The sequence below is a fragment of the Scomber japonicus genome, chromosome 12, assembly GCF_027409825.1.
Source record: "Scomber japonicus isolate fScoJap1 chromosome 12, fScoJap1.pri, whole genome shotgun sequence".
Lineage (NCBI taxonomy): Eukaryota > Metazoa > Chordata > Actinopteri > Scombriformes > Scombridae > Scomber > Scomber japonicus.
This window is the reverse complement of record NC_070589.1, coordinates 9,725,346-9,753,098: the sequence shown is the minus strand read 5'-3', so window position 1 is coordinate 9,753,098 and position 27,753 is coordinate 9,725,346. Positions and strand designations below refer to the sequence as shown.

Sequence of the window (27,753 nt, the reverse complement as noted above, 5' to 3'; positions counted from 1 at the left end):
TGCATTCAAACTGTCACAAGGGAGGGGATCATGACAGAACAGCTAGAGCTGGAGAGACTAAAGGGATTATGATGCGTCAGTTCAAGAGAACGTCTCTCATCCCGTTGCTGGCCATCATCAAAGAAAGCCCAGTGTTCCTCCACGGGCAAACACGGGATTAGTTGCTTAGTGCTGTAAGTGGTGACTGTAACTGTTCCAACAAAGACGACTGCCTTTTCTTCTACTTTCAAGAGGGCAGATACAGCTTTGACTTCTCATCAAGACTGGAAATTTAACAAAAGCAGCCTGTCTGGTTGATGCCATGATCATATGATGTGATGGATGACGTTGGTGGTGCCTTTGCATGGACTCGCATGGAACTGGGCAGTGGCTTTTCCACAGTTTATAACTTATGGATACTATTGGGTTTGTCATACTCTTTTGATTTTAAAATGCGATGTGGACAAACTCATTAAAGAGGAAATCTGGCGGAATTTCATTTTTATTGTCTCTCTTTGGTCACTTCACCAGTCCGGAGTTAGTACCTCAGATGAGGCATATGACGGATCATACCTCTCTTGATGATAACTTCTTCTGGAGTTCTGGGAATTTGTAACCTTCATGGCTACCTGAGAAGATTGATGTAACAATGACAGAGGGTCAGCAGCAGATGCAATGATCTCATGCCTCCCCTGTAACCTCTGGTGACCCTTGTCTATTGGGAAACCTGACAGAGACGTAAACAGAAAAAGGTCATACGGCTGGCAGAATTCAATCCTGTGTGAGGTAGGATGAGACACCATATTGCGGTGGGCTGGTGGACATAAACCCTAGGTCCTCCTAGAGGTGTCCTGGCACCCCACAGTAATTCAAAGACGTGAGTGGGGGGAGGGAGGGGTTAAATGGTGTTAATAACAGAGGAGCAAAGCGAAGGCGCAAAACTTCAACGGAATGGAGTGGCTAATGGACCGGGTCTGGGCGAGATTGAGTTTAAGAACAATAAAGTGGCTCCGGAAACACCTTTCGGGTCCATCATCGAGATTGATGAAGGTGGCGATGAGTGGGAGGCGTCAGGAGAGGACAATGACGATGACTCTGCACGTGACTTCAAGCAAAATTACTGGGACGATGATGACGATGATGTATACCAGGAGTTTGAGGAGCTGGACTTTGATGCCCTGCCAGATCGCTCCGATACACGGAGCATTGCCTCAGACGATTCATTCTATCCCCACGACAATTCCATCGTGTTTCAAATGTACCGCTCACCAAGCCCTGAAACCCCCGAGCCCATCTCCTTCTTCAATGCCTGCTGCAATAACAACGCCATAATTGTCAAGATTATGATCAGACAAGGAGTGACTGAGGAGGAAGTGAGGGAGACAGATAGAAACAGAAGAGTAGGTGTCTGGATTCTGCAAGTTTTGATGAAATGTTTAATTTTGATGTAATGATAAGATCAGGAGGTAGTTTCAGGGGTTGTTTCTTTTAAACTTTCACAGTGCCAACCTAAGAATGAACCTAAGAATCCCAAGTCTTTTATAGTTTGCTCATAAAAGTTAAAACAGGTGAATATTAGATCTTAAGGGATCATAGCAGTTTTTCCATATAATGCCGCACAGCTTTTTTATTTAATTCAACAACTTCACAGGCAGCCAATGATTTCCAATTATGTCCACATGCTATGAAAATCAATTAGCAGACTCTTGTTTCTATTGACTCTTCTGTGCATTTCTTCACAACTATAATAAACTGGAGTGAATGTTATCTCTTCATAACATGTTCTCCAAAGTTATGTAGTCAATTGATTTTCATATTGTATGGAGATGAATGGAAGCCCATGGCTGCTCGAAGTATAGGAAACATTGAAACACAGCAGCATAGATTACAGAAAAATCAGCTGTAATGAGTAAACAAACATTGTAACAATGTCACAGTGGTCCCTTAAACTGTGTTCATATATTTTGAAAGCATTACTAGTTAAAGGGTAAAAAGCCAATAATTGCATTTGCAGCATCAGTACTACCATACAACCAGTACTGATCATCATGTGGAATGCCATATAGATGGACATATGGTGACATCTTGGTTAGCTCGTGATAAATGAGACAATCTATTTGAAATGGGAATTCTCTAGAACGTACGTTTCTGTTTGAAAAACCCTTATACAGTCACTGGAGGCCTGGAGTTGAGCAGTAGGTAGCTCTTTTAAGACCTGGGAAAACATTACTTAACCATTATGATATAGTACCTTGGAATGGGAGCTACATTGAAGGCCACTACATTGAATTGACACTCAGTGCCATTTTTAGCCTTTTGAATTTTCCATTGTTACTGTCACTACCAATACCTTTGATAGTTCACTCAGAACTCATCATCTGTTGCGATTTTGTGATTGTAAAAAAGAAAATCTCATTCTAGTCAGTGTAGAATGTCTTAAAAAGTGTCTGTGGTCATGATACTTACAGTCCCATAATCGATCACTTTGAATCCAATAACTGGTATGTGATATTATGGCGCTATAAAAGACATTAAGGACTTGGACCCCAAGTGAACTCACCAGCAGTCATATCAGGTATTGTGTTCTGGTCTGAGCCTGCTGCGGCTCCTGAACATCAGCGAGCCAATGAGGGTCAAGAGGGGGGGCATCAGAGCAGTTGGTTAAGTCTCAAGTGACAGATGGGGAGTGTAAACGGTATAGCTTGTCATCAGGGCTCAGCTCTTAAAGACCTCGCTAAGACATTGCCCTGAGTACTAGGGTAAGAGATAATGTATGCTAATAGAGCTATGGGTCAGACAGAGAAGCTTCTTCCTGGACTATGACAGTAACCTGTTGGTGTCTGTTGGTACACATATAATTGTGCTGACATAGCTTTGCTGCCATGGAAATAAGCATTGGGAGACTGAGCCCAACAATGGCTTTATTATCAGCAACCTTAAATGGTTTCAAATACAAAATGATGCTCTCCCAACATACCAACAGAATTTATCTTTGTGCAAGACTAAGTTTAATTTATAGCTAGTTTCTCCAGCACTTTGTTGTTTGTTGTTTAGCTGATTTGTAACATGCAGGGAATGCTCTCAATCATCTTAGTTATGGCAATGGCTGTGTCTCATATTTGTAAGTCTGGAGACAACTTTGGAACTAATTTTGAATTCATGAATTCATCATGTCCATTAAAATATTGAATTGGTCATTCAGCTCTGTGGCTGTACAGCCCTGTACATACAGCTATTAAAGACTACGCAACAGTTCAGGATGCAGTGTGGCGGCTGTAGACAAGATTAGTCTGTTTATAATTGGGAAGTTATAATTTATTACATATCTCATTCTGACAGGGCAGGCTATAGAAAATTATAGGAAACTGCAAACTGGTATCACAGCTGGAGACACAAAGTATGTTTGTGAAGCCTTTCTACAGGCCTTACAGGAGGAGATATATTAGCACTTTTCACTCACTGTAACAGAAGTAAGTCAGTTAATCACTAATTGGTACTGAGTTAACAGAAACACAGGCTGTGCCTTGTGAAGGGAGGCACCCATGAGGATTTCAGGATGTTCCTTTTAACATGTCAGTTCATGAAAGATTTAGTTAATCTTAAAAGGGAACTGTGCAGACTCTGATAAATGGCTGTAGGTGAAGTCACTTGCTTGGTATAAAAGTGTAGATATCTCTGGTTCGGATAAACTGATTTAAATGTTTTGGGTTTTTTTATAAAACTGTTCAATGTTATAGGAGTGCAGAGGTATGTTGGTGGAGTGCTCTTTCAACATCTTTGAGATTTTAATGGATGGAACTCAGTTCTGATTTACTTTCTTTAACTAATTTTTCATTTACTGTAAGCTTTGTTTTTAAAAATCAGGTCTTAAATGGTACATTCACAACTTTGATCTGTTTTTCTTTTGGAACAATGGTGTCCAGAGGCAGAGTAGAATTGATTTTTAGCTGAGGATTGGAACAGTGGCCTTGCCAATCACAGGAAGGGTGTTTAGCAAGTGAGGATGAGATTATAATGCTTATACCAGGTGTAAATGGGGTCAGAGTTTTAGTCCAGTGTTTTTCTATGACATGGAAGGATCCTAAAGGAGGACTCACTTCAAGCTAAAATGGTTTAGATAATATGGTCAAAGTTTGGTCTTGCCTATAAACTGTATGACTGTTACACTGCTTTCATTATTTATTTGTCTTATTGGACTAATTCCTTTGAGCAACGTTGGCATGAGACCAATTGCGCTTCAGGTTGGCTTCAACTTTAATCCAATGATGCCCAGTTTAGTTTTGTTTACGTCCTCAGGTTTTCAGGTGCTAAGGGATGTTCTACGACCTTAATTTTGCCCTAATTGTCAAATACCACTCACATTTTCAGTGTTCTAACTGTTCCAAAAGCTTGAAAATTCAACCCTTAGTTATTGTTTTGATTGGATAATAATTTACCACTAACCATAACACTGACTGTGATTTAATAGCTATTATACTTTTAAATATGAGCAAATCAGCCAGCAGCATTTGTTAAGTGCTTGGCAATTGACCACTGTCCAGCTGGAAAGCCATGATTAGCCTGGGTTAACTGTCCATTACAGACTCACTGTCTGCCTGTTAGACACTGTCAAAAGCAGCCTTATACTCTCCTCATAGGCAGGATGACTGATGAGCATTATTTCTTTTTATGAGAAACACTGCAATGGATTTCTCCTGTGAGGAAATACAGCTCCATAAAAAAAAGTTTCACTGTAGCCCAGAGAAACCATTTTAGTGTTTTTAAGAGCCAAAATCAATCACAGACAAAGAAAGAAGGAGAAAGAAACTCACTGTTGTTTCTGGGTTTCAGTCTGGCCTGATTGTGGCGTGCTACCATGGCTACGTGGACGTGGTCATCGCCCTCGCTCAGTGCCCTTACATTGACGTCAACTGGCAGGACAACGAGGGCAACACCGCTCTTATTACTGCAGCACAAGCAGGTAAACACACGCTATTAACACATAATTAAAATGCTGCATGTATTAGAACTTCTCTCTGATACAGAATCAAGCTTTTAAGGTGAGACTAGGTAAGTTTTGCTGCTACAGCCCTATTTGGACTTGTGTCTGGAAGGTTATAGTGGCTAATGTCAACTCAATCTCAAAAGTAAAACAAGACATGAACAATCCTACCTCACTAATAGACATGTTTCCTAATTGTCACCCAATTCCATATGCTCAGGTCACCTGAAGAGGTGTTTTTTTAAAGCAGCCAGGTCAAAAGAATCTCAAGAAAAAAGGATCAATTCCAAGTGCCATTGACCTTAATACAGAGGATATTCTGAAAAGCACAGGTGTTACTAATAACATTAACGATGGTTCTGTTCTATTCAAGTGTCCCATTAAGTCATGACAGTGTGACGGTGAGTCATCAGCCGTCATTCATTTAATTACTTACACCTGTGATTTTCCGAAGTTCCAAAGTTTCGTGATCAGGAAGTGAGGAGACAGTAGCACACACTCAAATGAATACAAACAGAAATTCCATATTTACATCATGTTTTCACATCATTTTTCTACACTATTTTTCCACCACTGGCGCTTCTTGCTGTGCCTGCTTTCTTTCTGTAACAGTAAAATTGCAAATCCACTCAAAGGTAATGGAACCATCTTTTGCAAGTTTCTGTGAAAGTGCTCACTTAAGAGTTATAGTCTTTTACAACAAGATTCTGTAGAGGTGTCACTTAGGTGTTCCTTATTTTTTCTCCACCATTTACAACACTGAAAGAGACCCATTTAGCATTCTTCAAAAGTATCCACTAAAATCCAACAGTTACACAACCAGTTATCAGATATTTATCACTTAAGATACATAAAACACATCTAAAATGATCACAAGAAATACATCACATCTGTTCCACAATTTCTGTGTCCATTTAGAGACTTTCTTCTATAAGATCTCTCAGTGAGGCATGTTATCTTGCATACTTTTATGATTCTTTTCTTTTGATACATTATTTAGAGTGGAAGAAGTTTTATAGTGGGAAAATGAATCAGAGACTTTCAAAATTGGCCCAAATTAAAAGTAAAGAGAATATTATGAGGTCTGGTGATTCCAATGGCAAGAGTCAGTGTTATTTACTGGCATTAAGTAGTACTATCACAAGTAATTTCATAGTGATGCAGCCACATCTCATCTGCTAACGATGATGAATGGCTCACTGTGGTCTGTGATGAATAGCTGCAGACTACTCTTCATTTTCTGCTTCATTAAAAGGAGTATTGATCTCCTTTCATGACAAAGTACTCTGCAACACCTCAGGGAAACAGGTGACCGAGACTGTGAGTCCTCTACAGCAGAGTCCTCGAATATATGAGCAGAAAAACTCACCTGAAAACCCCTCACTAACATAAAAAAGTGTCTAGACATGAGTTGGGAATAAACACGGATTAGCTTCCAGTATTAACCATCATACTCAGCCTTCCATTCAACTCCACTTCTGTTTCTAGCTGTGTCTCCTTAGTGGATTCATGTTCTGCATAAAAACTCAGTATTGTGCTCATCACTTGAAGGAATTTTAGAAAATCAGACTAAGGATTTATACTGGATTTACACAGTTAGGAAGTCAGGTTGAAAACATCTAAGAAGCCGAGCTGAATGATAAAAAAAAAATGTAGTTTGACCATCAGCAACAGGTAAATTACTTGCAGTGGTATATGTGGGCCTGACTGATGACTGGACAGTAAGTAAGTGTCAAGGGGACAATGGCAAATAGAGTGAATGTGGTGACCTACTGTAACAATATTAATATAAGGGAATTCATTCAGGTTTTCTGCAAAACCTCAATACAAAAACAGACTGCAAACTTGCTGCAACAACCTACAAACGCTAATTTGAGAGTACGAATTTAAAATGTACTCACTAGTATACCAGCCTTTGTATGCTGTATACTCACATAGATACAAAAGGGTTCAGTATGCTTCAAATTAACTAGTATGTACGACCTGTTGTCTGAATAGGTCTAGAGGAGAGAGTGTTAATACCTGTTTCAGATGTCCACAATAAAAAGTTTTCATGGTATTATACTCGATTGCTGGTCAGATTGTTGGATTCGTAAAGTTACTAAAACTGTTGGACTTACCCAACAAGGGTTCAGATGTTGTTTAATGAATCCAATAAGCACGTTTGATTGATGCATACTGAGGCCCTTACCTACAACATGTTTCTCTGGGGCTTTTATTTTGTAGCAGTGAGACTGAATGTAGAAAGGTGACTAGACTTTAATATTGATTTTTTTCTTAAATAAGACTGTGGGGGTTACATGTACCTTTAAAAAGTGGGACAAATGGGAAATATGGTTGAGGAAGTTAAGTTTGATTGATGATGATGCAGTCTTTCAATCGATGCGTCAGTGTAGTTAATCTAAACAGGATTTGCCACTTGACCTAAATTAAACTTGTGTGTAACATGTCTGTGTTTTATATGGTCTACAGGTCATGTGTACATCTCTAACTACCTGCTCAACTACTTCCCTGGGCTGGACATTGAGAGGAGGAACTGTCATGGTTTCACAGCTTTGATGAAGGCTGCAATGCAAGGCCGGATGGAATGTGTCCGATCTCTCATGCTGGCTGGTAAAATACAGAGAAACATTCCCCACTTAAAACTACTTAACACCCGGTTGAAATACGCATATACTGTCTGTCTATTGTACAAGCAAGTGGGAACTACATGTATTAGATGTGTGAATTTTGTTGATGTATTAAATGCATATACAAATGTAAAGTAGATCACTCCCATGAATCTTTGTTTCCAGGAGGTGATGTGCAGGCACGGAGCAACAGCCGCAACATGACACCCAGAGAGTGGGCTCTCTTTACTGGTCGATATGAGACGGCCAACATGATGCATCAAGTGATATCGAGGCCCTGTGCTGAGCAGTTCTGTGACACCTTCTCCCTGGAGTGGCCCATGCTGGAGGTTAATAAATTGACTGTGACTTGCACAATTCATCATGCCATATAACATAATGTTAATTTTCCTGCGGGAAATTTATTACAAGGATTGAAAATTTCCTCTTTTAAAAGTTGACTGCTCAACAGTTTAACTTTTGTTTTGGCTCTTCTGCAGGAGCTGGTGGCCCAGGCCCAAGAGCCAAAGCCCTATTGGAGGCGGTTGATCAACTTCTTTTCCTGTTGCTCTTATAGGTTTTACATCCATAACAAGGTAAATCCTGTGGATGATGGTGTTCTCGACCATATGGTGCGGGTCACTACCAGTATTAGCAGTCCGCTTATTGCCCCTGTTTGCCGGACGGTGAGCCCAGGCAGCCCACCCTGCGTCGGAAAACGGCGCTACGCGGTGCAGGAGATCCTGAGGAGGCAACGGGTGGCTGAGCTCAAGCGTATGGGCCCAGATAGACTGAACAACTACAAGAAATTTTTCCAGAACTCACGGGTCCTCCTCATCCCCAAGACGAGGGATCGGAGGGCCAGCCTTCAGCCTCAGCTGCTGAGCGACATGGCTGCAGTGTCCACGGTGGCCATAAGACGAGCAAGTCTCCTGCCGCTCCATATGCTGAGGAGGAGCAGTGTGCGGCCAGGCATCATGGTGCCCAAGGTGAGGCTCTGCAAGGCCCCAGCTCCCAGCTACAAACCGGAAAAACTCAGAAGAAACTGTGACTACAACCAGCTCCAGATCCCCAAGTGGGATTACAAGATGAAGAGAATAGAGAGAAAGAAAGAGGAGGAGAGGAAGAGACTGTTACTGAAAAGGAGGAGATGAGGGAAAAGGGAAAAAGAGGAGTACTGTGCTCACATTATCTGACAAAGCAAAGCATGACTAGCTGCAGCTTCTAAGAGGTTGAGTGTGTCATGTTGAAAAACCCTCACATGGATCTTACAGCACAGTGTTGCAGCACTGGAAAAATGAACCTGAAGAAGTGACTCTATTAATGTGAAAATAACTACTAATATGTGTTTGCTGAGATTGCAGTCATATTTGATTTGTTGCCTTGTTCCTACTTGAATTTGTGATGCAGTGTGGAAACTACTGAAGCTCAGTTCCACATATAGTTTTTGTAATTCCTGCTGACAGATGTTTTTTCCATGTCAGCAGTTTGTTTTGTTGGTACATTCAATGAAGTTGTAAAACAACAAATGAAGACAGTGTCTGGGCTTCAGTATGCTTCAAACAAAGTTAACCATGATGATCAAGAAGGTTGGGAAACCCTGGTCTAAAGGGCTTGATATAGTCTATAATGGATGCAGACTGTTGACATCTATTAGGGTCTGTTAATACTCAATTGAATTGGTATTCCAACTTTAGAAATCCAACTTTGGAACATTACCAAACTATTGAATAAATATGAATATGATTAAATGTGGTTACACTACAAATATATGCAAAAGCCTCACCTTTAAAAGGTACCCTGTGGAAGTTTTGACCACTAGTAGCACCATGTAACAATATTTCTTAGTCAGGAAGAAAAGGCATTCAACATGTTTGTTAGGCCTCAAGGACACACCATACAAAAACACTGAATGTTAGCATATTTTTTGGGGGCTTACAAGAAAACTTCACAGGGCAGCTTTAAGTGCACCAATTAGCGAAAGTTATAAATATTTTTGACCTAGTTTGTTTCAAACATACTGAACCCTTGAAAAAGGCCATCGCTGGAAAAACAGGAGTAGATGAGAGAAAAAGAAAAAAGAGGAAAGGTTCAAACAGAGTAGGTAATATTCAGAATAATGAGTAAAGGACAGATTAGGTAAAAGGTTGAACAAAGTGAAATATGATGGCAGCATTTGCTGGAGGAAAATCATGAGGGCAGAAATGGGTGTTGAGAGCCGGTTGGAAGGATTTCAGCAGTTGGAGAGAAGAGCTCTGACATGGCCAAATGAAGACTTGTGGCCGGCTGCTACGGCAGATTGCAAACTGGAAAGAATCACTGAGTAACACAGGAGGAGACCAAGAAGCCATTTTACAATGATGCATAGTACAACAGGTATTAGCATGGAAGGGAAGAGCTTATGAACAGTATTTGACAGTTGAGCTAAGGAGCCAGCTCACACAGGCTTTGTAAAAGGCTTTGTGGAGAATTGGAAAGGCAGAGCCGGAAATAAACAGCTTAGTACTGTACTGACTTGTTGATTTGGAGTATGCAGTTCTTGCTTTGTGCGTACAGACGACAGTCGGAGGACCACTATTAGCTCTTCCTGTGTGACGTGATGCATATTTTGATTTCGCACTGAAAAGGTAGTGGTAAAGCTTTTTTTACAAAATATATTGAATATATTGCTACAAAAATAATATACAAATATAAAATATGGCACTTTAAATACGTGGGAACCAGTGGAATTGCAACACAGTTTGTCTCTGGTACAGCCCTCCCTTCAGGTTCCCTTCAGTTACGCCCGTTGATGCCTGATGCTAAGCTAATTAGTGCCCACTAGAAATTCATATAAATAAATTATATTGCAAGTGGGGCTGTAAATCATTTTGATTTATTGCGGTCATATTTTGCTGTGAGGCAGGACAAATGCGCCTTTAATATTTAATCTGTCATGACACTTTTCAGACTTCAGTAAAATGCTAGTAAACTATGCAATGCCAAAGTGACAAATGAACTCTGTACTCTTATATACTGTAGAACTATTTGTCTAAGGGCTGGACTAAACTGGTCTGGACCACAGTGTACTGGAGTCATAAGGCCAACCTTCATGGATTTCTGCCAAAAACTGAAGACAAGACAAAATATGATTGATTTGTTGAATTGTTAATTTCTTCAGCTACTGAGCATCTGAACATATTTGGTACTTGGATGTTGACAGGGTGGAGATACAACACTGGATTGGGATTCAAAAGCACCAATGTCTCATTCATGATTCATGAACTTCAAAACAGTTCAACAAACTGTACTTTTACTAACTAAATGAATGACTGGAAGCAACAATGCAAACAACGGGACACCAAATCATCAATAATGCCACATTCATTAGATTGAAACTGTTAATAGTCTGGCAGATACATCAGTCTATCCTCCAGTTCTCATAGAAATATCATTATATACACACCTGTGTGTCAACAGGTCTCTTTTTTACTTTTACTGTAATTATGTATAAAAAAGTACAATTTTCCAGTGATATATATCTAAGAAATACTGATATTTTCAATAGGGATTTTGAACAGTAAATTAAAGTCAGTTTCATGCCTATCTTTGTAATGTTGTTCAACGAGAAATTGTACAAGGACATTTTTGCATAAAGCCTCTAATTGTGTCTCTCTCCTTTTTTTCCCACAACTCACACAAAGTTTATCTAAATAACTCTAGGCTGCAATGATGCTGCACAACTGAAAAATCACTTTAATATTACTGAAGCAGTCTTTCCACAATAATGCTGTTATTATGAGAAGTAGTCACTTATTATTTATAACTAATTCAGCACAGCAGTTAAAAACTTTTGCCAGCAAACTGAAATGTGTGTTCAGCAGGAATTTTCTAAATACCAAATTTTTTTCTTCTGGATGACTTGAACCATTTGAATGTGCTTATAGGAAGAATAGTAGAAGTATAGGTAAAACTGTGCAGGGTGTTTTGTGTATTACCATTGTGAATACCATGGACAGATTGTTGGACCCATTAATTATACTTGGGAACTTAGTTTCCAAACTTTGTCTTGACAAATACAGTATACTAGCAGAAAGCTTGAGCCACTATTTATCTACTCATGCTGTTCTTAACCGTAGGTGTCCTGCAAAAAGTGTTTGTGGTGTACCTGAGATAAGGAAAAGGACGCAGTGTGTAGCCCTCCACTCATTTCTGTAGCAGCGGATGACGTCTCACTGGGCTTTGTTCTGTGCTCCAACAGTGCATGTGTAATGGAAAAAGACACAACCAAACCCTGAGCTCTCAAAGATAACAATCTGTGCCTGTGGCGTGGTGATTCAATCTGCAGCATGCCATGCAGAACAGGCCTAACAGACTAAAATGGCCGCCACCCTGACCTGTTGTGCACTTTCTCTAATGACCACTAGAGAGCACCCATGACCCTTTAAATGTTAATATAGTGCAGTTGCACATAGCATTAAGGTACACTTGTGCTCACAGGTATAGCACCAGGCAAAAGTTTGGACCCACCTTCCCAAAAAAGGTGTGTCCAAACTTTTGATTGGTATTATAGGTGCAAGCATTTATCTGCAAACATGAAAGGGTAACACTCACACTCATACAAACACACACAGAGCCTAGAAGTGGAGATTATTTCATGAGTGGCCTGAAACTATATTTGAAAATGGTCCAGTCTGTCTCCTGTGATGTACTGGAAAGCTGTTCTCAGCTGCTTAATGACAAAATGCATTATCCAGAGTTTCCATGTGTGGGAGATGAGGGCCATTTGCATATATAAAGCAGTTAACAATGACTTATGTGTTCAAATCAAACTTAACTCTAACCCTTTAGTTTTTGTTTTGTGTTATATGGTGTTTTCACTCAGACATGTTTGTCTTGGGTAGTGGTCTTACCGATTACAGTCTTGCAAACAAGACCAGTTGGCTCATAGCAGACTGGGGTGGCTGCTTTGTTGCCAGGCAGCTGTCAGTTCTGTATAGAGATGTAAAAGCCATTTACAAAAGCAAGTAATGCTTATTTTCCACAGTGTGTATTTGCCATATAACACCCACTTGTGTTTTGAAGTGTAGCTTTATCCAAAAGTGTCTGTAAAGATATCATACTTCATACATTTAGGCACAGTATTCCTATCACATTTAAAACTTAGATCCTACAGACTACTAAGTATCACAGCTGACTATTAACAGCAGTAAAAATAATGACGGGGCACTCGTTTTGTGTATTGACTGCAGTCCAGACCTGGTCTCAGCCCTATTAGAAGTTGATTTTGGCTTTGTTAGCATTTGGGTTTATGTTCGACTCAAGTGGTCTTGATCTGAGTTTTGAGAGTCAGCTGCTGCATATTAACTTTTCTAATGTAATAAATACATATTCATTACTTTTTTTCTCTGCTTATATTTCTTATGAGTACAATTTTCCAACAACAAATCACTGCACTGCTTTCTGGCAAATGACCATTAGTTGCCAGATGTTAGAGCATCCTTGGATGCATCACCAAGTGGAGGTTTGAAAATGGTCCCCCTGACAAACTATATCACCACATAACTATAAACACTCAACATCATCTTTGGTGTGATTGATTAGTTGTCTCTGGCTAGTTTGAAGGAATTAGCCACTACCACGGCTTGAGGCTAAAGCCAATGCAGAAGTACCTCCAAGTGCAATACCACTAACAGCTGCTAGATGTCTAACTGACTCCCATTTAAAGTGTCAACTTCTCTCTAGAAATACTAAATGCACCTTTTTTTTGGTCATAACAGTGTCAATCTCTAAATTCAGGCCCTCTAATAGGTTTGTTGGTGGTCATTTTGGAAATGAATGCTCTGTTAATAAGATTTGAAGACTTATAGTAGCTTTGATGTCTGCTGTGTGGGGGTTGATTGACAGCTGTGATTGGCTTGTGGCTCATCTGCTGCTCTCCCTGGCTCCAGGGCTCACACTGAGTCAGACTATTGTTGCAATATATTGCTAATTTTAATGTTACTTGATTACGATAACTTTCCTGTTACCTGCAGCTACTGTAGCATTAGCGTGGGTTCAAGGGCATAGTTCCAGAGTCTGAAAGGCAACATCCACACTCCTTATTTGGAAGGTCCAGGCTCCAAATGGAAACAATGGTGCCGATGATAAGCAGCAACTCTGGGCTTCAAACCAACAGTTGACGACATACCATGCTACATCTTTACAGTCTGGTTTCCAGTTAGTGAATATGCATCTTGTATTGAATAACAGGAAAGCATGGTTAGGAAGGGTATGGCTTTAAGAACATGGTAAAAAGGTATAATCCTAATTAATGGTCAAAACATCTCTTGTAACACACTCAAACACACACTCAAAGAACACTTTTGGAAACAGAACAAACAACTCCCAAATTCAGAAGTTCTTCGATGGTCCGTTTATATTTTTTGGAGCAGTTGCAATCTGTTTGAGGCAATAGAAAGATTCACAATTCTCTTTTTAAAACACGTTTGGTCTAGCAACAAAAAGGTTACCAACGTTATATCTCCATACAGGTCTTATAGTCAGGTTTTCTGCCTAAGGATCACAAGGACATACATAACGTTGTCAGTTTCCAGATGCTCACTAACAAATACAGTACGTCTGTTTTTCATCCAGTGTTTTTCGTGGGGACAGTTTGCATTATGAGCATCAAGCATCGGAAGATGACCTCTAGGACTTCTAAACAGCAGTGGGTAGGGAGAACCAGGGTCTGTTGTCACAGTTTACAATTTAGTCTTTCTTACTTAAAAAAAAACAGAAGATAAAAATAAATTTAAAAACACATTAAGTTTCAGATTGACTGACGACAAAATAATCATGCATTCATGTGTGCAGCTTTTGTTATTTAGCATAATGAGACCAATTCATCAGACTGGGGTTTCATGCACAGGGAACACACTTCTTTTATGGGATCAATCAAATTTGTGATTGTTCTCTTATTTTTCAAACAGTCACCTGTGACCTGATCAGAACTCATGTCTGATAATCAATACTTTGTTATCGATGCAGGGGGTGACAAACATTTTGTGCACAGTTACAGTACAGACATATTGGAAATACTTCTCGCAGATGTAGCACCTTTTTTTCTTTCCTGACTGCTTCAGTGACAACGTGGATCCCTGGGCCCTGGTCTACTCTACTCCACATAGCAACAACATTACTACACAAAGTTGACAATTTAGTGTGTTGACCAGAAAATAAAAATGTGAACAAAATTCCTACATGTAGCTGTTTTTTTTCCATAATGTTGCTGCTATAAGTGACATCCACATCTGCACATAAAAAGTATATATTTATATTTATATAATATATATCCATACTCTATTAACAGTTTTGTCTACCATGAAGTTAGAATTGCCACCCATCTCTCAGAAAAGTTTTTTTTGTTTTTTTTTTGTACTTCAAACATTGATTATTTTACAACACAGAAATCAACTAATTTTGTACAACTTTGGAGGAAGCGAGGCTCCGCCCGGTCACAGTCCCTCCACGGTTTGCTTTTTTTTTTTTTCTTGTTTTTTTTGTTTTCTCCCCAGTCCTGGAGCAGTTAGACAGTTTTCATCCCAGTAAAACACAGTTTAGAAAAACCAAAGCATTTACAAACTGGCGTCGTTACAACCGCAGTGATGTTCAGCTGAAATCCAAGCTTCAGCTAAACTTGGACCCTTTTTCGCCCCCGAACATTTGCACCCACCCACCCCCCCCGCCCTCATCAGCTAAGGAGATGTAACCCTTGTTTGGCACGGTTATATACACAATGAGCACTAGAAGAAAGGGCTCATGGGAACAAAAAGGGGTTTTGTGGTGTTAATGTGGAAAGATAGCCAGAGCTAGCCCCAAAAAGAGATTTTTGTCACAGAAAAGGCATCTGCTGCTCTTTCAGCCTTAATTTAGTCACTTTGGCAGACTGTTCTGTGAAAACTATCTATAGGGCAGTAGAAGGAGCACCGTGACCCACAAGAATGATGCTTCAATACTCAATTATTATCGAATGTTTCACGTGTTGAAATCTGTTTGTAGCTGTGATTTGAGTTTTGAAAGTCTGAGTGCAGACATTGTGTGTCTCAGGTGTGTACTGGGATAGTTAGTGAGGAAGTGAGGTGGACCATGGCGAAGGCCTGACATGACACAGAAAATAGTGCTATGTACAGTACACAATGCATCTCCGTAAATGTACAGTGTACATCAAATACTATACAACCAGAATCGAGAATTAAAAAAGTAGAAACACAAAAAAGAAAAAAGAAATAACCTGTTACAAATGACAGAGTCCAGAAGCATTCTTTGCCCAGAGGAGGATACATCACGCTGAAGCCATAGAGAGAAACAAATGTTTGTGTGACAGACGTCCTACATGTCCTACAGCTCTGCTTCTTGTGCTTCACATTACTACAGTCCATGTTACTATAGCACATATTTACAGGTTTCTCCCGGTCATCTCTGACACGTCCCGTTCGCCATCTGAAAACCTTCCATCCTCAAGTCCACTGATCCATTCTCCTCTTTCATTGTCCTTCTCCATCCCAATATACAGTATTTCCCACTCTTTCTATCACGCTTTTCCTTTTCATTCTCACTCTTTCATCATGTCTATCTCTCTCACATTCTGTATCCAGAGGCCTTAAGGTGCAGGAGGTCTTTAGCTTTCTGTCTGGAGTTGTTGATCACAAACTAAACACAGAAAGAAAATGTGTCCGTTGGTTCTGTTGGTGGTGTGCATGCACATGCATGGCTGCTCTTCTGCTCCCCTCCGGTCCTCCTTTGTCCCCTCTCCCTCCTCCCTCAAATGTCTCTTGAAAGAAGTGTGGTGTCCTGCCTCCTTTCTTTCACTCCATCTTCCCCTCCTTTGTCCTGCTACCTATGATGCTACTCAGGAACTACAGGGGAGGATGAGAAGGGAGGGAAACTGTGTCCTTTCATATTCTTTTCTCCACCTTATAAAGTATCCCCTTTACCGTCCTCTTTTCATTCATCCTTCCTCTCCCCCTTCTCCCTCTCCTCCTCCTCCTCTTCCTCCACCCGCTTCTCCCCTTAGACCCAGGAATCTGGTGAGGCTGGATAGTGACTGGTCTCATAGTTGAGCTCACTGTAGGGCCGCGAGGCTGAGTAGAAGTCTACATAGTTGCCGGTGGATTTGAGGCCCTGCAGGTGCATGTTGAGGTCACCCTGCGGGGGGCGTCCTCCCGGGTGAACCTGGTTCTCGTAGAAAGCCTGGTCCTCGAAGTTGACGCTGTCGGGCGGGGGAGGGTTTTGGAAAGGAGGGTAGGGTTCTGAAGGCAAGCCTTGAGAAGAGACCTGTGAAAGGAGCAAAGATCATTAACGAGGCAAGATGATGATTATGATTATGATGGCTATTTCAAAGCACTGTCGTTACGGAAATGTCGATTTGATGTGCATCCATGTTATGAACTCACCACTTAATAAAAGAAAAATACCAGCAAAAGATTCATAGAAATAGATCCAATAAATTCCTTTTATGTGCAAACCTACTTGGGAATAAACGTGGTTGTGGTTCTGACATTTAGAAATACTGTAAATTGAGGGAAAATTGTTAACTTACATTTTCAGAAATAAATGTTTTTTTTCTACATGCCACAGTCTGATAGACATCTATCAGCTTCCACTAAAAGGAAGCTAGCAGATGTAATAACATTAACCTACACAACAGTTTTATGACTCTAAAACAGAGACCTGAACCCTTGTTAAGACCTTGCCAAAGTGAACCTGGGTACAACCGCCAAATTTTAGACCTGAGGCAGAACCAAAACCCAACGCTGTATTTTTGTTTTATGTCCTCCATAACTGACCATTAGCTTGGCGGGTTAATGACAGGCATTAGCTGCTGTCTCTATTTCAGTTTACCTACTGGGCTTTGTGTCTCTGCTTGGAACAAAGGACACACATGGATGCTGATGATTGGTCACGGTCAGAGAGAAGAGGACTCCTTAAAAAGTTTTATTTGAAAATGACAAGAGCTGAATCCAACCCAAAACACGATACTTTGTTCACACTTGTTGGGTTCATACCATGTAGCAAAACTCTACTACACTCTACAAATTAGCTTACTTTTAGTAAGTAATGAACTATGTGAGTCCCAGACTATCAACAGACAGAATGGTTATTGAGAGCATGGAGGCTTGTTCATGTTAGATGACAATAATATTTGTCTGTATTTCTAACATTAGCATGTATGACGTTTGTGCTATTTGTAACATTGACTCCTTTTCTCTGAGAAATGATAGGTGTAAAAACAAGCCTGAATCAGCAGTAATTATTTTGGTGTAGGTCAGTATGGTGCTATTTTTTTAATAAAAGCAAATGTTCGACAATATATATTTTTTTTCTAACTATTGGTGGCTGTAACACAGTTTAAGTGTCTGTAGCTGAATATGTTAGGGTTTACAACAGGATGGCTGGCTGACAGTATGTTTAGGTAGCTTGTAAACTAGTAATTAAACACAAAATGGATTTGATTTATCAGGGGTGAAATGCCCATCAGTGCTGTGGCTTAAATTGCAGTGAAACTGCCAAGTCGCAGGTTTTGAGATCCAGGCAGCCTCTAACATCGATGCCAAATGGTGTGATAGGTAATATGAAAGTCTTTTACTGGCAGCAGTGTAGAACTGAAGGTCAGACCCTGAGAGAAATTCACTGCAGCACTCCAATAATACTAAAACAGGCCTCTATAAATGTGTGTGTTTAAGGCAACCTTTGTAGACGTGATAGTAGTTTCACCTTATAGTACAACTATTACATTTCTATACAATTTATATAGAAGCTTACACGTTTGTTGTGATAGTACGTCTTCATCTATGACTTACTATACAGCAGTTCCTTCTCTTTAAGGTGAGATGAGTCATAGAGAGGTAAGAAGACATTGCCGCAGACAGAGAGGGCAAGAGACTGAAAGAAACTTCTTCTATAAGATATTGAGTGTTGTGGGTGAGATGTTTTTCCCTTAGAGAACCTGGGACACCTAAAACCTCTACGTTGAAATATAATCATTAACCTGCCTTTGGTGTTCTTATTTTCTCCCTCTGTTTACATCTCTCTTTGTTGTGTTCCATGACTATTGCTTTCTTTTGTTAATTGGTAGCTTGTGTAAATAACAGATAGTAGAAAAAGTGGTAAACGCACCTCAATAACGAGGTTGGTTACACATGTATACGTAATATAAATATGGAGATTTTTAATATAGAAAAGGACTTGTGGTACCTGATTATACTTCAGGTCATCAGTAGGTGACACATATGCTCCTCTGTGTAGTGTTGAAGACCCACCAGAGATTTGACCTGTAAAGACAGTGAAGATTAAGACTTTCAATCATTTACTTGGATATTACTGTAAACACATACAGAAGAGTGTGGATAAGTGGTTAGTGGTTGTCAGGTGGTCAGCAGTAATGTCAACTTTTTTTATCTATGTTAGTGTTGTGGTTCTATGTATGGTGTTGGCAGTCAGTAGGTTGGTCCGTCACTTTGATCCAGACTGTAACATCTCAACAACTGCTAGATCGATTGAAGTTTTGTTCAGACATTCATGATTCCCAGAGGATGAATACTCCTGAGTTTGGAGATCCTTAACCTTAATCCTTTGGCACCACCATCAGGTCAGATATTTAAATCATCCAGTGAAATATCGTGATTAATGCTGTCCATTCATCGGTATGGTTTTAACTAAGAAATCGTAGAATTTCATAATTGACTTTCTCTAGAACTTAACATGTACAGTAGGACCACGTCGCAGTTTAACTTGGTATTTGCCTGAATCTATAAAGTAAGCAGGAATCACCCGGCTTTATGGGAGCTTCAGAGTAGAAATGTGTGTGTGTTTTTGCGTCATACAGTAGGGAATTCCTACCTGTCATTGTGTCCTTTCGGGATGTGTGTTCCCCTTTGTTGCCATGGTAAGTGGCATTACCAGTCAACTCGTAGTCTCCCTTCCTCTCCTTCAATGCCATCATCTCTCTGGGGGACGCGGGAGCGCTCGCTACACACAAACACACACAAAACACACAAGGGGAATATCTTTAACCTTCAAATCCATCATCCGCACACTTTTGGACACACAAGAAGGAGACTACAGCTGGAATGACAACTTTTAACACTACACTCTTTTCACAGCAGAAAGGCCAGAGTGATTTGAAAATTGTTTCTTTTTGTATGTATCTTTACTATACTAGTATTTCATCTAAACATCACCCTACTTGAAATAAAAACAGAGAGCTGTTTGTATTGTGACTCTGTGGGTTTGTCACATTCTTCTCAAATCTTAATCTTTTTAACCAGGGTGTAATTTCAAAAAGGTAAATAGTAGGGATGAGCAAGTATACCTTTATCTGTATCTGTTCAACCTATCTGTATCTGTAATTGGGATGGGCGGGACTTAAAACAGAAGTGGGCTGGATCCCATATCGGAGAGTTGGTAATTTAAGCTTAAAATGCATATGTGATAAAGCAGTGAGAGTCGTCAGCTGTTAATCTATGTGGACAGAGAGGCTGTGTTTATAGCAAGATTGTGGCAAAGCACCAGTGAACCCTGGTATAGGCTCTGTATAGGGGAGGAGTTCAGTATGTGGCTGGCCTATCACGGAACGATGAGGACACAGCTACCCAATAAGGATTTTTCTTCATCATGAGAACAGGTATTGACACATTTTACTCGCATGATACTTGTGCTCGTAAAAAAGTACATTATCCACTCTGGATCATTTCATCTAAGGATTCGGGCCTAACCCTGGAGTGGTCCCTCCTACTGATTTCTGCTTTACTATAGCCTCTGTCTTCTTCTTTCTTCCTCTGTCTGGCTGCAAGCCTTGATGTACATCTAATTCTCTCACACTCCTCTCTCCCTAGGAGCCTTTCCTACCCTCTATTCACTATTGACAACTCTGACTGGCACTTTTATCTTTCTCAGACTCACCCACAGAACGGCTTGTACAAGGAACAAATTTGAAAATTGCGATAGATAATATTCACATCCACAGTTGGGGGGAAAAAACACAATACACGCTAGACTGAGAGGGGTTGGTGGGATCAGTGGGAAAGATAATGAGTTAGATCTGGTTAGCCATGTTGGAGGAAACCTGGCTATTGATTCAGTGCCATATGGTTCACAAGCATTTCTTCTAATATTCAAATCATTATCAACAGCCTTTCAGATAGAAGCTGTTGGCTATGATGTAGCCTGCCAGCCTGCACGCGTGGCTGCATCTGTCTCTTTGTCTCTTTTCTGCTCCTCTGTACATTAGAACACAGTTAGCATTGATCCATATGCTCATTAATGCTCCGCTACTATCACCAGTCTATTGTGATATCGGCAACTTCAAGGCCATTTACCCCGTGTCTGTTGAAAGCAACTGTTGTGGGAATGTACAAACTAAGGCTTGTTCACACAAAGGAGCCATTTCTTTTGTATGTGAAAAAATTCCACAGCAGCGAAATTAAACAAATGTCTTGATGTACCATCTGTGACTGCCTGCACACTTGTAAACAGAGACACAGAACAAAAAGTAGGAAATTAGCTCCCAAACTACAGTATTTATCATTTTGCGGCTGAATGTTGACAGCCTCATAAATCCAGTTCTGGTGGGGTTCTTTTTGTCTCACAAAACCTAGTTAAAGCTTTCATGTATGGTAATTTCAAATTGATTTGAATTATGCATTGGTTAGCAGATACAGAACAATACATTTCTCTACCAGTCATTCGGTGTCATAAGATATGATTAAAACAATACAGATTGTCTGATAATATATTTGTTGCAGAAATGATACTACAGTACCTTTTAGACTTGCATCTTATTATCTAAATGTGATGGAAATTTTACATGTTGGTCTCATGAGTCATTTTTATTCAAAGTTACGACAGCAGCCACAATCAGGAGCAGGTGGAGGTGTTTCTGAGGAACTGAGGTTGTTAACATAATGTTGAGAGCTTGGCTTGTAGATAAGTGTTAAAAAGCAGCTCAGGCCTGTGGCATCATCACTCTTGATGATGAGACTGAGGAGTGATGAGCTGGCCAACTGGTTTCTATTAGCTGTTATTTCCTGACACCTCTACCTGCTCCTGACAGTGGATTTAAAGTATTAATGAAATGCTTGAAAAGTCCTTTATTTTGAGTTGCTTTACTCTTACATGTTTCAGTGAATCTTCTGATAATCTGTAAACCTTCCCACACAGCAAAGGACTGACATGAATGTCATCAGATTAACATAAAGGCTACAGCAACGTAAGGTAAAAAGAGATGAGAGGATTAAAAGCATGTAATGGTAAGAGTAGCCTACTGTAATACAATTATGTCTTGATTGTCAGTTCTTGTGTGCACCACAAACACTGTAAATGTGTTATGTTACTGAGTAGATTCTTCTCATGTTGGATCTATAAAGTTAACTGGAAAAAAGTGGTGAAACTTTATACAGACAAAGTAATAATCAGAGCAGCACTGCCTCTGTCTAATTTTAGTAAAATAGACCTACAGCATGTCTGAATGACAAGAAGGCAGGGAGCTGAAATGATTAACTAAATATTTTGATCACATTCCTAAATGCAAAATGTAAAAAAAAAAAAAAGTATTTTATGATTAGTCTATTATAATTATGTTTAGTTTCTCTGAACATTGTTGTTTCATTTTCAAAAGCTTTTAGACCCTGCCAAGAAAATAAGTCCTGCATACAAAAATATAACCAGAAGTACCACCTCACTGCTGTATGCCTCCACAAACCCATCAAGTTGCACTTAACATCCATGTCTTCCCAGACTCATATAATACTTGTAGTGGAGACTTTGAAGAAATGGTATTAAGTGTATGTTTAGCCAAGCTGACTCTGATTCTCAAAGTTGTAACTATGACAGTAGATGATGCTTCATGTGGCTGTTACATAGAAGATCTATACAATCACCACAGCCTTTTACCTCTGTCTTCTTCTTCTTTCTTCCTCTGTCTGGCTGCAGGCCACTCTCTCAGCACCTGTATTTACTATACTTGAGCCTTTCCTACCCTCTATTCACTATTGTAAACCCTGATTGGCACTTTCAATTGTCTGTATCTGCCTTACTCGCCCAAAGAACCACTTGGAACAAATATGAAAATTGTGTTAGATAATATGGACATCTAGAGCTGGGGGGAAAAACACAATACATGCTAGATTAACATGTGGTTAGTGGGATCAGTGGGAAACATAATGAGTTAGATCTGGTTATCCATGTTGGACTGGACTGGCTATTGATTCAGTGCCATGTGGTTCACAAGTGTTTCCTCTGATATTCAAATCATTATCAGCAGCCTTTCAGATAGAAGCTGCTGGCTATGATGCATCCTGCCAGCCTGTATGCGTGGCTGCATCTGTCTCTTTCGGGTTTCAAGGTGGCCACCCACGATTAGTGTCACCCATTCAATATCCGATCAAATGTGAAATATCTAATAATCGTTTCATCTGTGCCAAATTTGATCAAATTCCCTAAAGGCATTCGTGAAACAATGGGACGGACGGATGGAAAAAGTTAAAAGTGCCAGTTATACTTAAATACAGTGGTTGAGTTAATGTACACAGTTACTATCCACCTCTGATCAGCAGAGGATATCACCATCAGTCCAGACATACTGAGGCCTTGGACGGCTCGTATTAGTCAAACCTTAATTTCAACAATGCAAGGGCGGACTCTTTAGGAGGCACCGTGCAAGGATCCCACCTGACAGCGGTATAATTTGTTGGAAACTGCCGTAGTGTGAAGGTTAAAGCAGACCTCAGCGAGTGTTTGTTTGACTGGACTGTACTGACGGAAAGAGTGATAGAGGACAAAAGGGAAGATGGGGGAAGGTGGATGCATGTGTGCATGTGTGTGTGTGTGTGTGTGTGTGTGTGTGTGTGTGTGTGTGTATGTGGAGTGGGGGTGTACTCACCTGATCGATTGTTGGGCGAGGTCCGTACGGGTGAGATGGAGGGAGTACGAGAGGATGAATAAGGTCGCTGTCTGTCTCTCTCTATCGTGGAGGAAGAGCCGACAAAATGGTACTGAGAATAGCCGTCCTGGAGAGGAGAGGAGAAGAGGAGAGGAGAGGAGAGGAGAGGAGAGGAGAGGAGAGGAGAAAAGAAGAGAAAGGTCTTAAACATGTTATCATTTCTAATTGCTCAGTTTTCAGTCTGTCAGTAAGGTAAAAAGAAAAAAAGCCAACAAGACTGACGTGGCCTGTGATTATACAGCCTGAGGACACTTTGACATTCAGACTTTACCTTTTTGTAGAGGCTGCGGAGGTCTCTGTACTGCCACATGCTGTTCAGGACTTGAGATGCTGCTTTCACCACTTTAGGACTATGTCTAGGAATTCAGCAGGGAGGAGAAACACACACAGAATAAAGCTTGACTGTCCTTAGTTGCATTTTGTGTTAGTATGAGGTGTTCCAGCACTAAAAGCATTAACTTACTGAAACCTGAGGAAGAAAATACCCAGGATGCACTATGCCAATGCCATCTTTATCTCAACAAAACTGAAAACTTCAAATGTTCTCAGGCCAAATTGCATGATTGCCTGGTTGACTGATTGGCCAATATTTAATTCTGCATCCTCCAGGTTTTGACACTGCTGACGAATGGCTATGGGTCTAATTGGCTCATATGCCCTTATCAGTGCCTGGGAAATTAAAATGAGTTCCTTGAAGCCATTTTTGTAAATGTTATTGTTTTGGATGGTGTGATTGCATGTCCTATCCTCGCACTGATGCAAAGCAAATGCTCTTTGAAGAATGAGAAAATTTGTAATATCTATGGATTTATACCCTCCATATGTCAGCTTTGAATAATGACTTTGATTCTTTACAGAGCACTGAATAAAAAAACACAACTTTTGTATTAAAGTAAGAACCAAACTTTGACAGAGGCAAACACAGTAGCTAAATATGTAGTCACAGCTGAGCTAATCCAGCTAATCCTTTTGTTTTAAAATATATAAAATATATTAGGCCATAAGAATGTATAATTTCTGTGAAAACAGATTTTAAATCTAAGCTAACTTACCTAAAGCAAGAGAGCAACAATGAGCTATATCATATGAAAGCTAGCTAGCTGGTGCTAGAGTTAGCCTCAGCTCAATCTAAAATGAGTTTACTGATTGATTTTCCCTGGCTGTTATCTGCAAATGAGAAAATATGCATTGTAATGAAATGGAGAAAGAACTTAGTAATACAGTTAGTTATTACACATGCCAGTAATTAAATAAGGTAGTAGTTAAGGTTAAGTTAACCTCCTGCTGAGGGTAACTAGCTTAGCATTTAGCAGGAGTCGCTGCCTTCTCAGCTGTTGACTTGTGAAATGTATGCTATTAGGTGATGTTGAGCTACCCTTAAGTCACATATTTAAATGTGTTAACTTGATATTATGAATAACTGATATAAATATATAATCATTTTGATGTATTAATCATGGAAAGACAGATACAGGCCTAACGAAACCAGGATACCATTTAATTGAAGCTATAAACTCAAAATTATTAAAATGAAGTTTATTTTCTTCTACAAAGTAGTTCAAAAAGGTTGCTACACCCAAATCATTGTTCTTTTTATTCAGTCTAAATTCAACACAAGAGCACTTAAGGAGGCTTAGGCATACTTTTTGGACTGACTGTGCTGACACGCCCCCTCCCTGTGCTCTCTCTGTTTTGTCTTTAGTTATTTGGGTAAAATAATCCCTATAAGCCTTACACAGTTCACTCTCCACATATTTCTTTTCTTTTCCTACTGTCAAAGCAAAGTGCAATGAAATGTAGGAATGGAGGTAAATAAGCTGTGTAGACAGCGAATAAGAGAGGAACGGTCAAATAATCTTTGGTCCTTATTTTTTCTTGGCTGTTTTGACTGTTGACTCATAGCTCGAAAACAAGCACAGCCTCTCTACACCTTTTTCTTTCTCCCTCCTCCTGTGTCCCTGCTGCAGTCTCTTTCAGCTTCACCTCCCCATTCTCCACCACTGTCACATGCAGCCTTTTGTCATTCAACCTACTTTTCCTCTGGGCTGATGAATTTGTCTGCCTTTGTGTCTCACTCCACCTGTTTTCTATCTGCTTTGCTAATGAACTAATAACTAAATGCAGAAAAGCAGGCTGCCAGTGAGACATTAATATGCAGAAGTGCATATCCGACAATCAACATTTGGAAATATGGATATAATTAAATACAAATTGTATTTAATGCAGTGTCTGCGACGTGGTGACTGTGAGTCTCTATTTGGTGTGATTTGCCTTTTAAAAGATCCAATAACAGCGCTTAAAATTAGTGGTTGTAAATTGAATACTGAATATTTCAAATTCTGGATCCACAGAAACAATGATGCAAAGTTGTGTTTTTGATTGTAACTAAAAGGCAAGACAGTGATGCACCTGTGTTTTTTTATACAACCTGTTCTACGTGACAACATGTTCTCATTCGGCTTACTTGTCTCCTTTGCTGCGGGCGATGCCGATGAGCTTCTCGATGCCACCGGCGTCCCTCAGGGCCTTGGTGTTCTCCATGTTCTTGGTGATGACCTCATGCAGCGCGCAGCAGATAGCGGTGATGGTGTCGTCTGACATGGTCTTCCCCATCAGGCTGCTGCTGTTGGCGCTTCCTCCACCTCCTCCTCCTCCTCCGCCGCTGCTGTTGTTGTTGTTGCTGCCACCGGGCAAACGGTGCACCAGGTCCCTCATGGCGTACTTACCTGTGGGCGCAGAGGGTAAAAGTGACAGAGTGGGTGGGGAAAGAGTGGAGTTATGTAGGTTAAAGTGTTTGGAGATGGAAAGGAGGAGAAAGGGTGGAAAAGACATTTTGAGCTGTTACTATGCTAACTTGGATCAGTATTGTCTGTATGTCTTGTGCTTTTGGTAGCATCTTAAATTTCACATTGACGCCAATAAAGCTGAAAACTAGAAAGTCAAAAACAGCTAATTTCAACATATACTGTATTTGCTTCTAAGTAAGACATTTTATCCGATAATAATTTCAGTACAGACCCAACCAGACTATGTACTCTCCTCTTTTCCTTATCTAACCTTCAAAATCCATCAGAAAGCTGAAGGTCTGAAATAAAAATACAACCTGGTTTGGGTGGGCTGTCAGACAATGATGGAGACATGAGCACGTGGCTTAAAACTGACTGAATACATTTCCCATGACATGTCAGTATTGCCATCGGACAGTCGTATCCGCTGTGCCCTCTGCCCCTAATTCTGATTGGGTCATCACCCTAGGGTGATAGGGTGACCCGTTGACAGTTTATATTCACAGTATGTGAGTTTTAATGCTGTGGCAAGAGAGCATCTACTCCATTCTTTTGATTAATATATAATTAAAAAATAACTAATGCTTAATATAATAATAGCCTGATATTATGATTTTTAGGTACATTGTGACTGTAATTGTGCAGTTGCAGTGATGTACAGTACAGTCTGTGTGCTTGGCGGCATGTATGTGTATGTGGGGATATCATGTCTGGATCTACCATATGGGCAAGTGCCCACCAGCCTTTGAGCAGAAAGGGGCCCTCAATGAATGGGAAGAAAAAAAGACAAAAAAAGTGCTTTTTGTCAGGCACTACAGAAATACAACCCAAGGCTTGACCAATTCTCTGGATGTTGATAATTAGGGTCAATGTCAGAAACCTAGTATGTCCAAAACACAATATGAAGTTATAAAGTTTCCCTCTGACAGCAGCTTTATCCAATCAGAATAAAATAAGTTATCTATGGGACATGAGCTTTACTTACAGACAAAAGTCAAGAAAAATGTGTACAGTTGGAATGATGGTAAATACTATAGCTGAGATAAAACCAGACCAACTTTATTAATGACTTTTTGATTTTCAGAAAAAAAAGCACAATTCTCTTCAGATAATCAAAGAAATTCACACAAATAAATGTGCTTATGACATTAAGTTGTGATATATAATCGAACCATGGAAAGAGCTTAATTTAGCTGCTGCCATATCCTCATGATATTGGCAATATTCACATTATTAAACATACAAACACTGCAAATGAGGCTCTCAGTCAAGTTTGTAACAGTGCAGCAATAAAGTTGACTCACAGAGGATCAGTCTGTGCAGACAGTATTGACATCTACTGCTGAAAGCTCCAAGGATATAATTACACAACATACTGTGTCTCTAACACTATTTCATCGTGTTAACGAAACACAACTTAGGGCAGACAATATGTCCTAT

At 40.0% G+C, this 27,753-nt stretch overlaps 2 protein-coding genes across 3 annotated transcripts in view; one reads left to right on the top strand and one right to left on the bottom strand.

Annotated features, from left to right (window-relative positions):
• The first annotated feature begins 881 nt into the window (after positions 1-881).
• On the top strand, positions 882-8,723 carry LOC128369332 (ankyrin repeat domain-containing protein 33B-like). Its single transcript, XM_053330353.1, has 5 exons — positions 882-1,379; positions 4,810-4,939; positions 7,433-7,573; positions 7,756-7,919; positions 8,070-8,723. Exons 1-5 carry the CDS (start codon positions 882-884, stop codon positions 8,721-8,723), a joined length of 1,587 nt encoding a protein of 528 aa, XP_053186328.1.
• Positions 8,724-16,599: 7,876 nt separating this feature from the next.
• The window catches only part of ctnnd2b (catenin (cadherin-associated protein), delta 2b), a 131,941-nt gene continuing 120,787 nt past the window's right edge, over positions 16,600-27,753 (bottom strand). For both annotated transcript variants that reach the window (XM_053330349.1, XM_053330350.1), the window contains 6 exons: positions 25,992-26,253; positions 23,799-23,883; positions 23,468-23,594; positions 19,429-19,557; positions 18,784-18,860; positions 16,600-16,863 (listed from right to left, as the gene is read on the bottom strand). In XM_053330349.1, coding sequence (XP_053186324.1) covers positions 16,600-16,863; positions 18,784-18,860; positions 19,429-19,557; positions 23,468-23,594; positions 23,799-23,883; positions 25,992-26,253 — 944 coding nt within the window. The remainder of the gene's footprint in view (positions 16,864-18,783; positions 18,861-19,428; positions 19,558-23,467; positions 23,595-23,798; positions 23,884-25,991; positions 26,254-27,753) is intronic.

Coding starts and splice junctions, on each gene's coding strand:
- LOC128369332 (XM_053330353.1), top strand. CDS start 882: ATGGTGTTAATAACAGAGGAGCAAAGCGAAGGCGCAAAACTTCAACGG. Junction 4,940..7,432: donor TATTACTGCAGCACAAGCAG/GTAAACACACGC, acceptor TATGGTCTACAG/GTCATGTGTACATCTCTAAC. Junction 7,920..8,069: donor TGGAGTGGCCCATGCTGGAG/GTTAATAAATTG, acceptor GCTCTTCTGCAG/GAGCTGGTGGCCCAGGCCCA.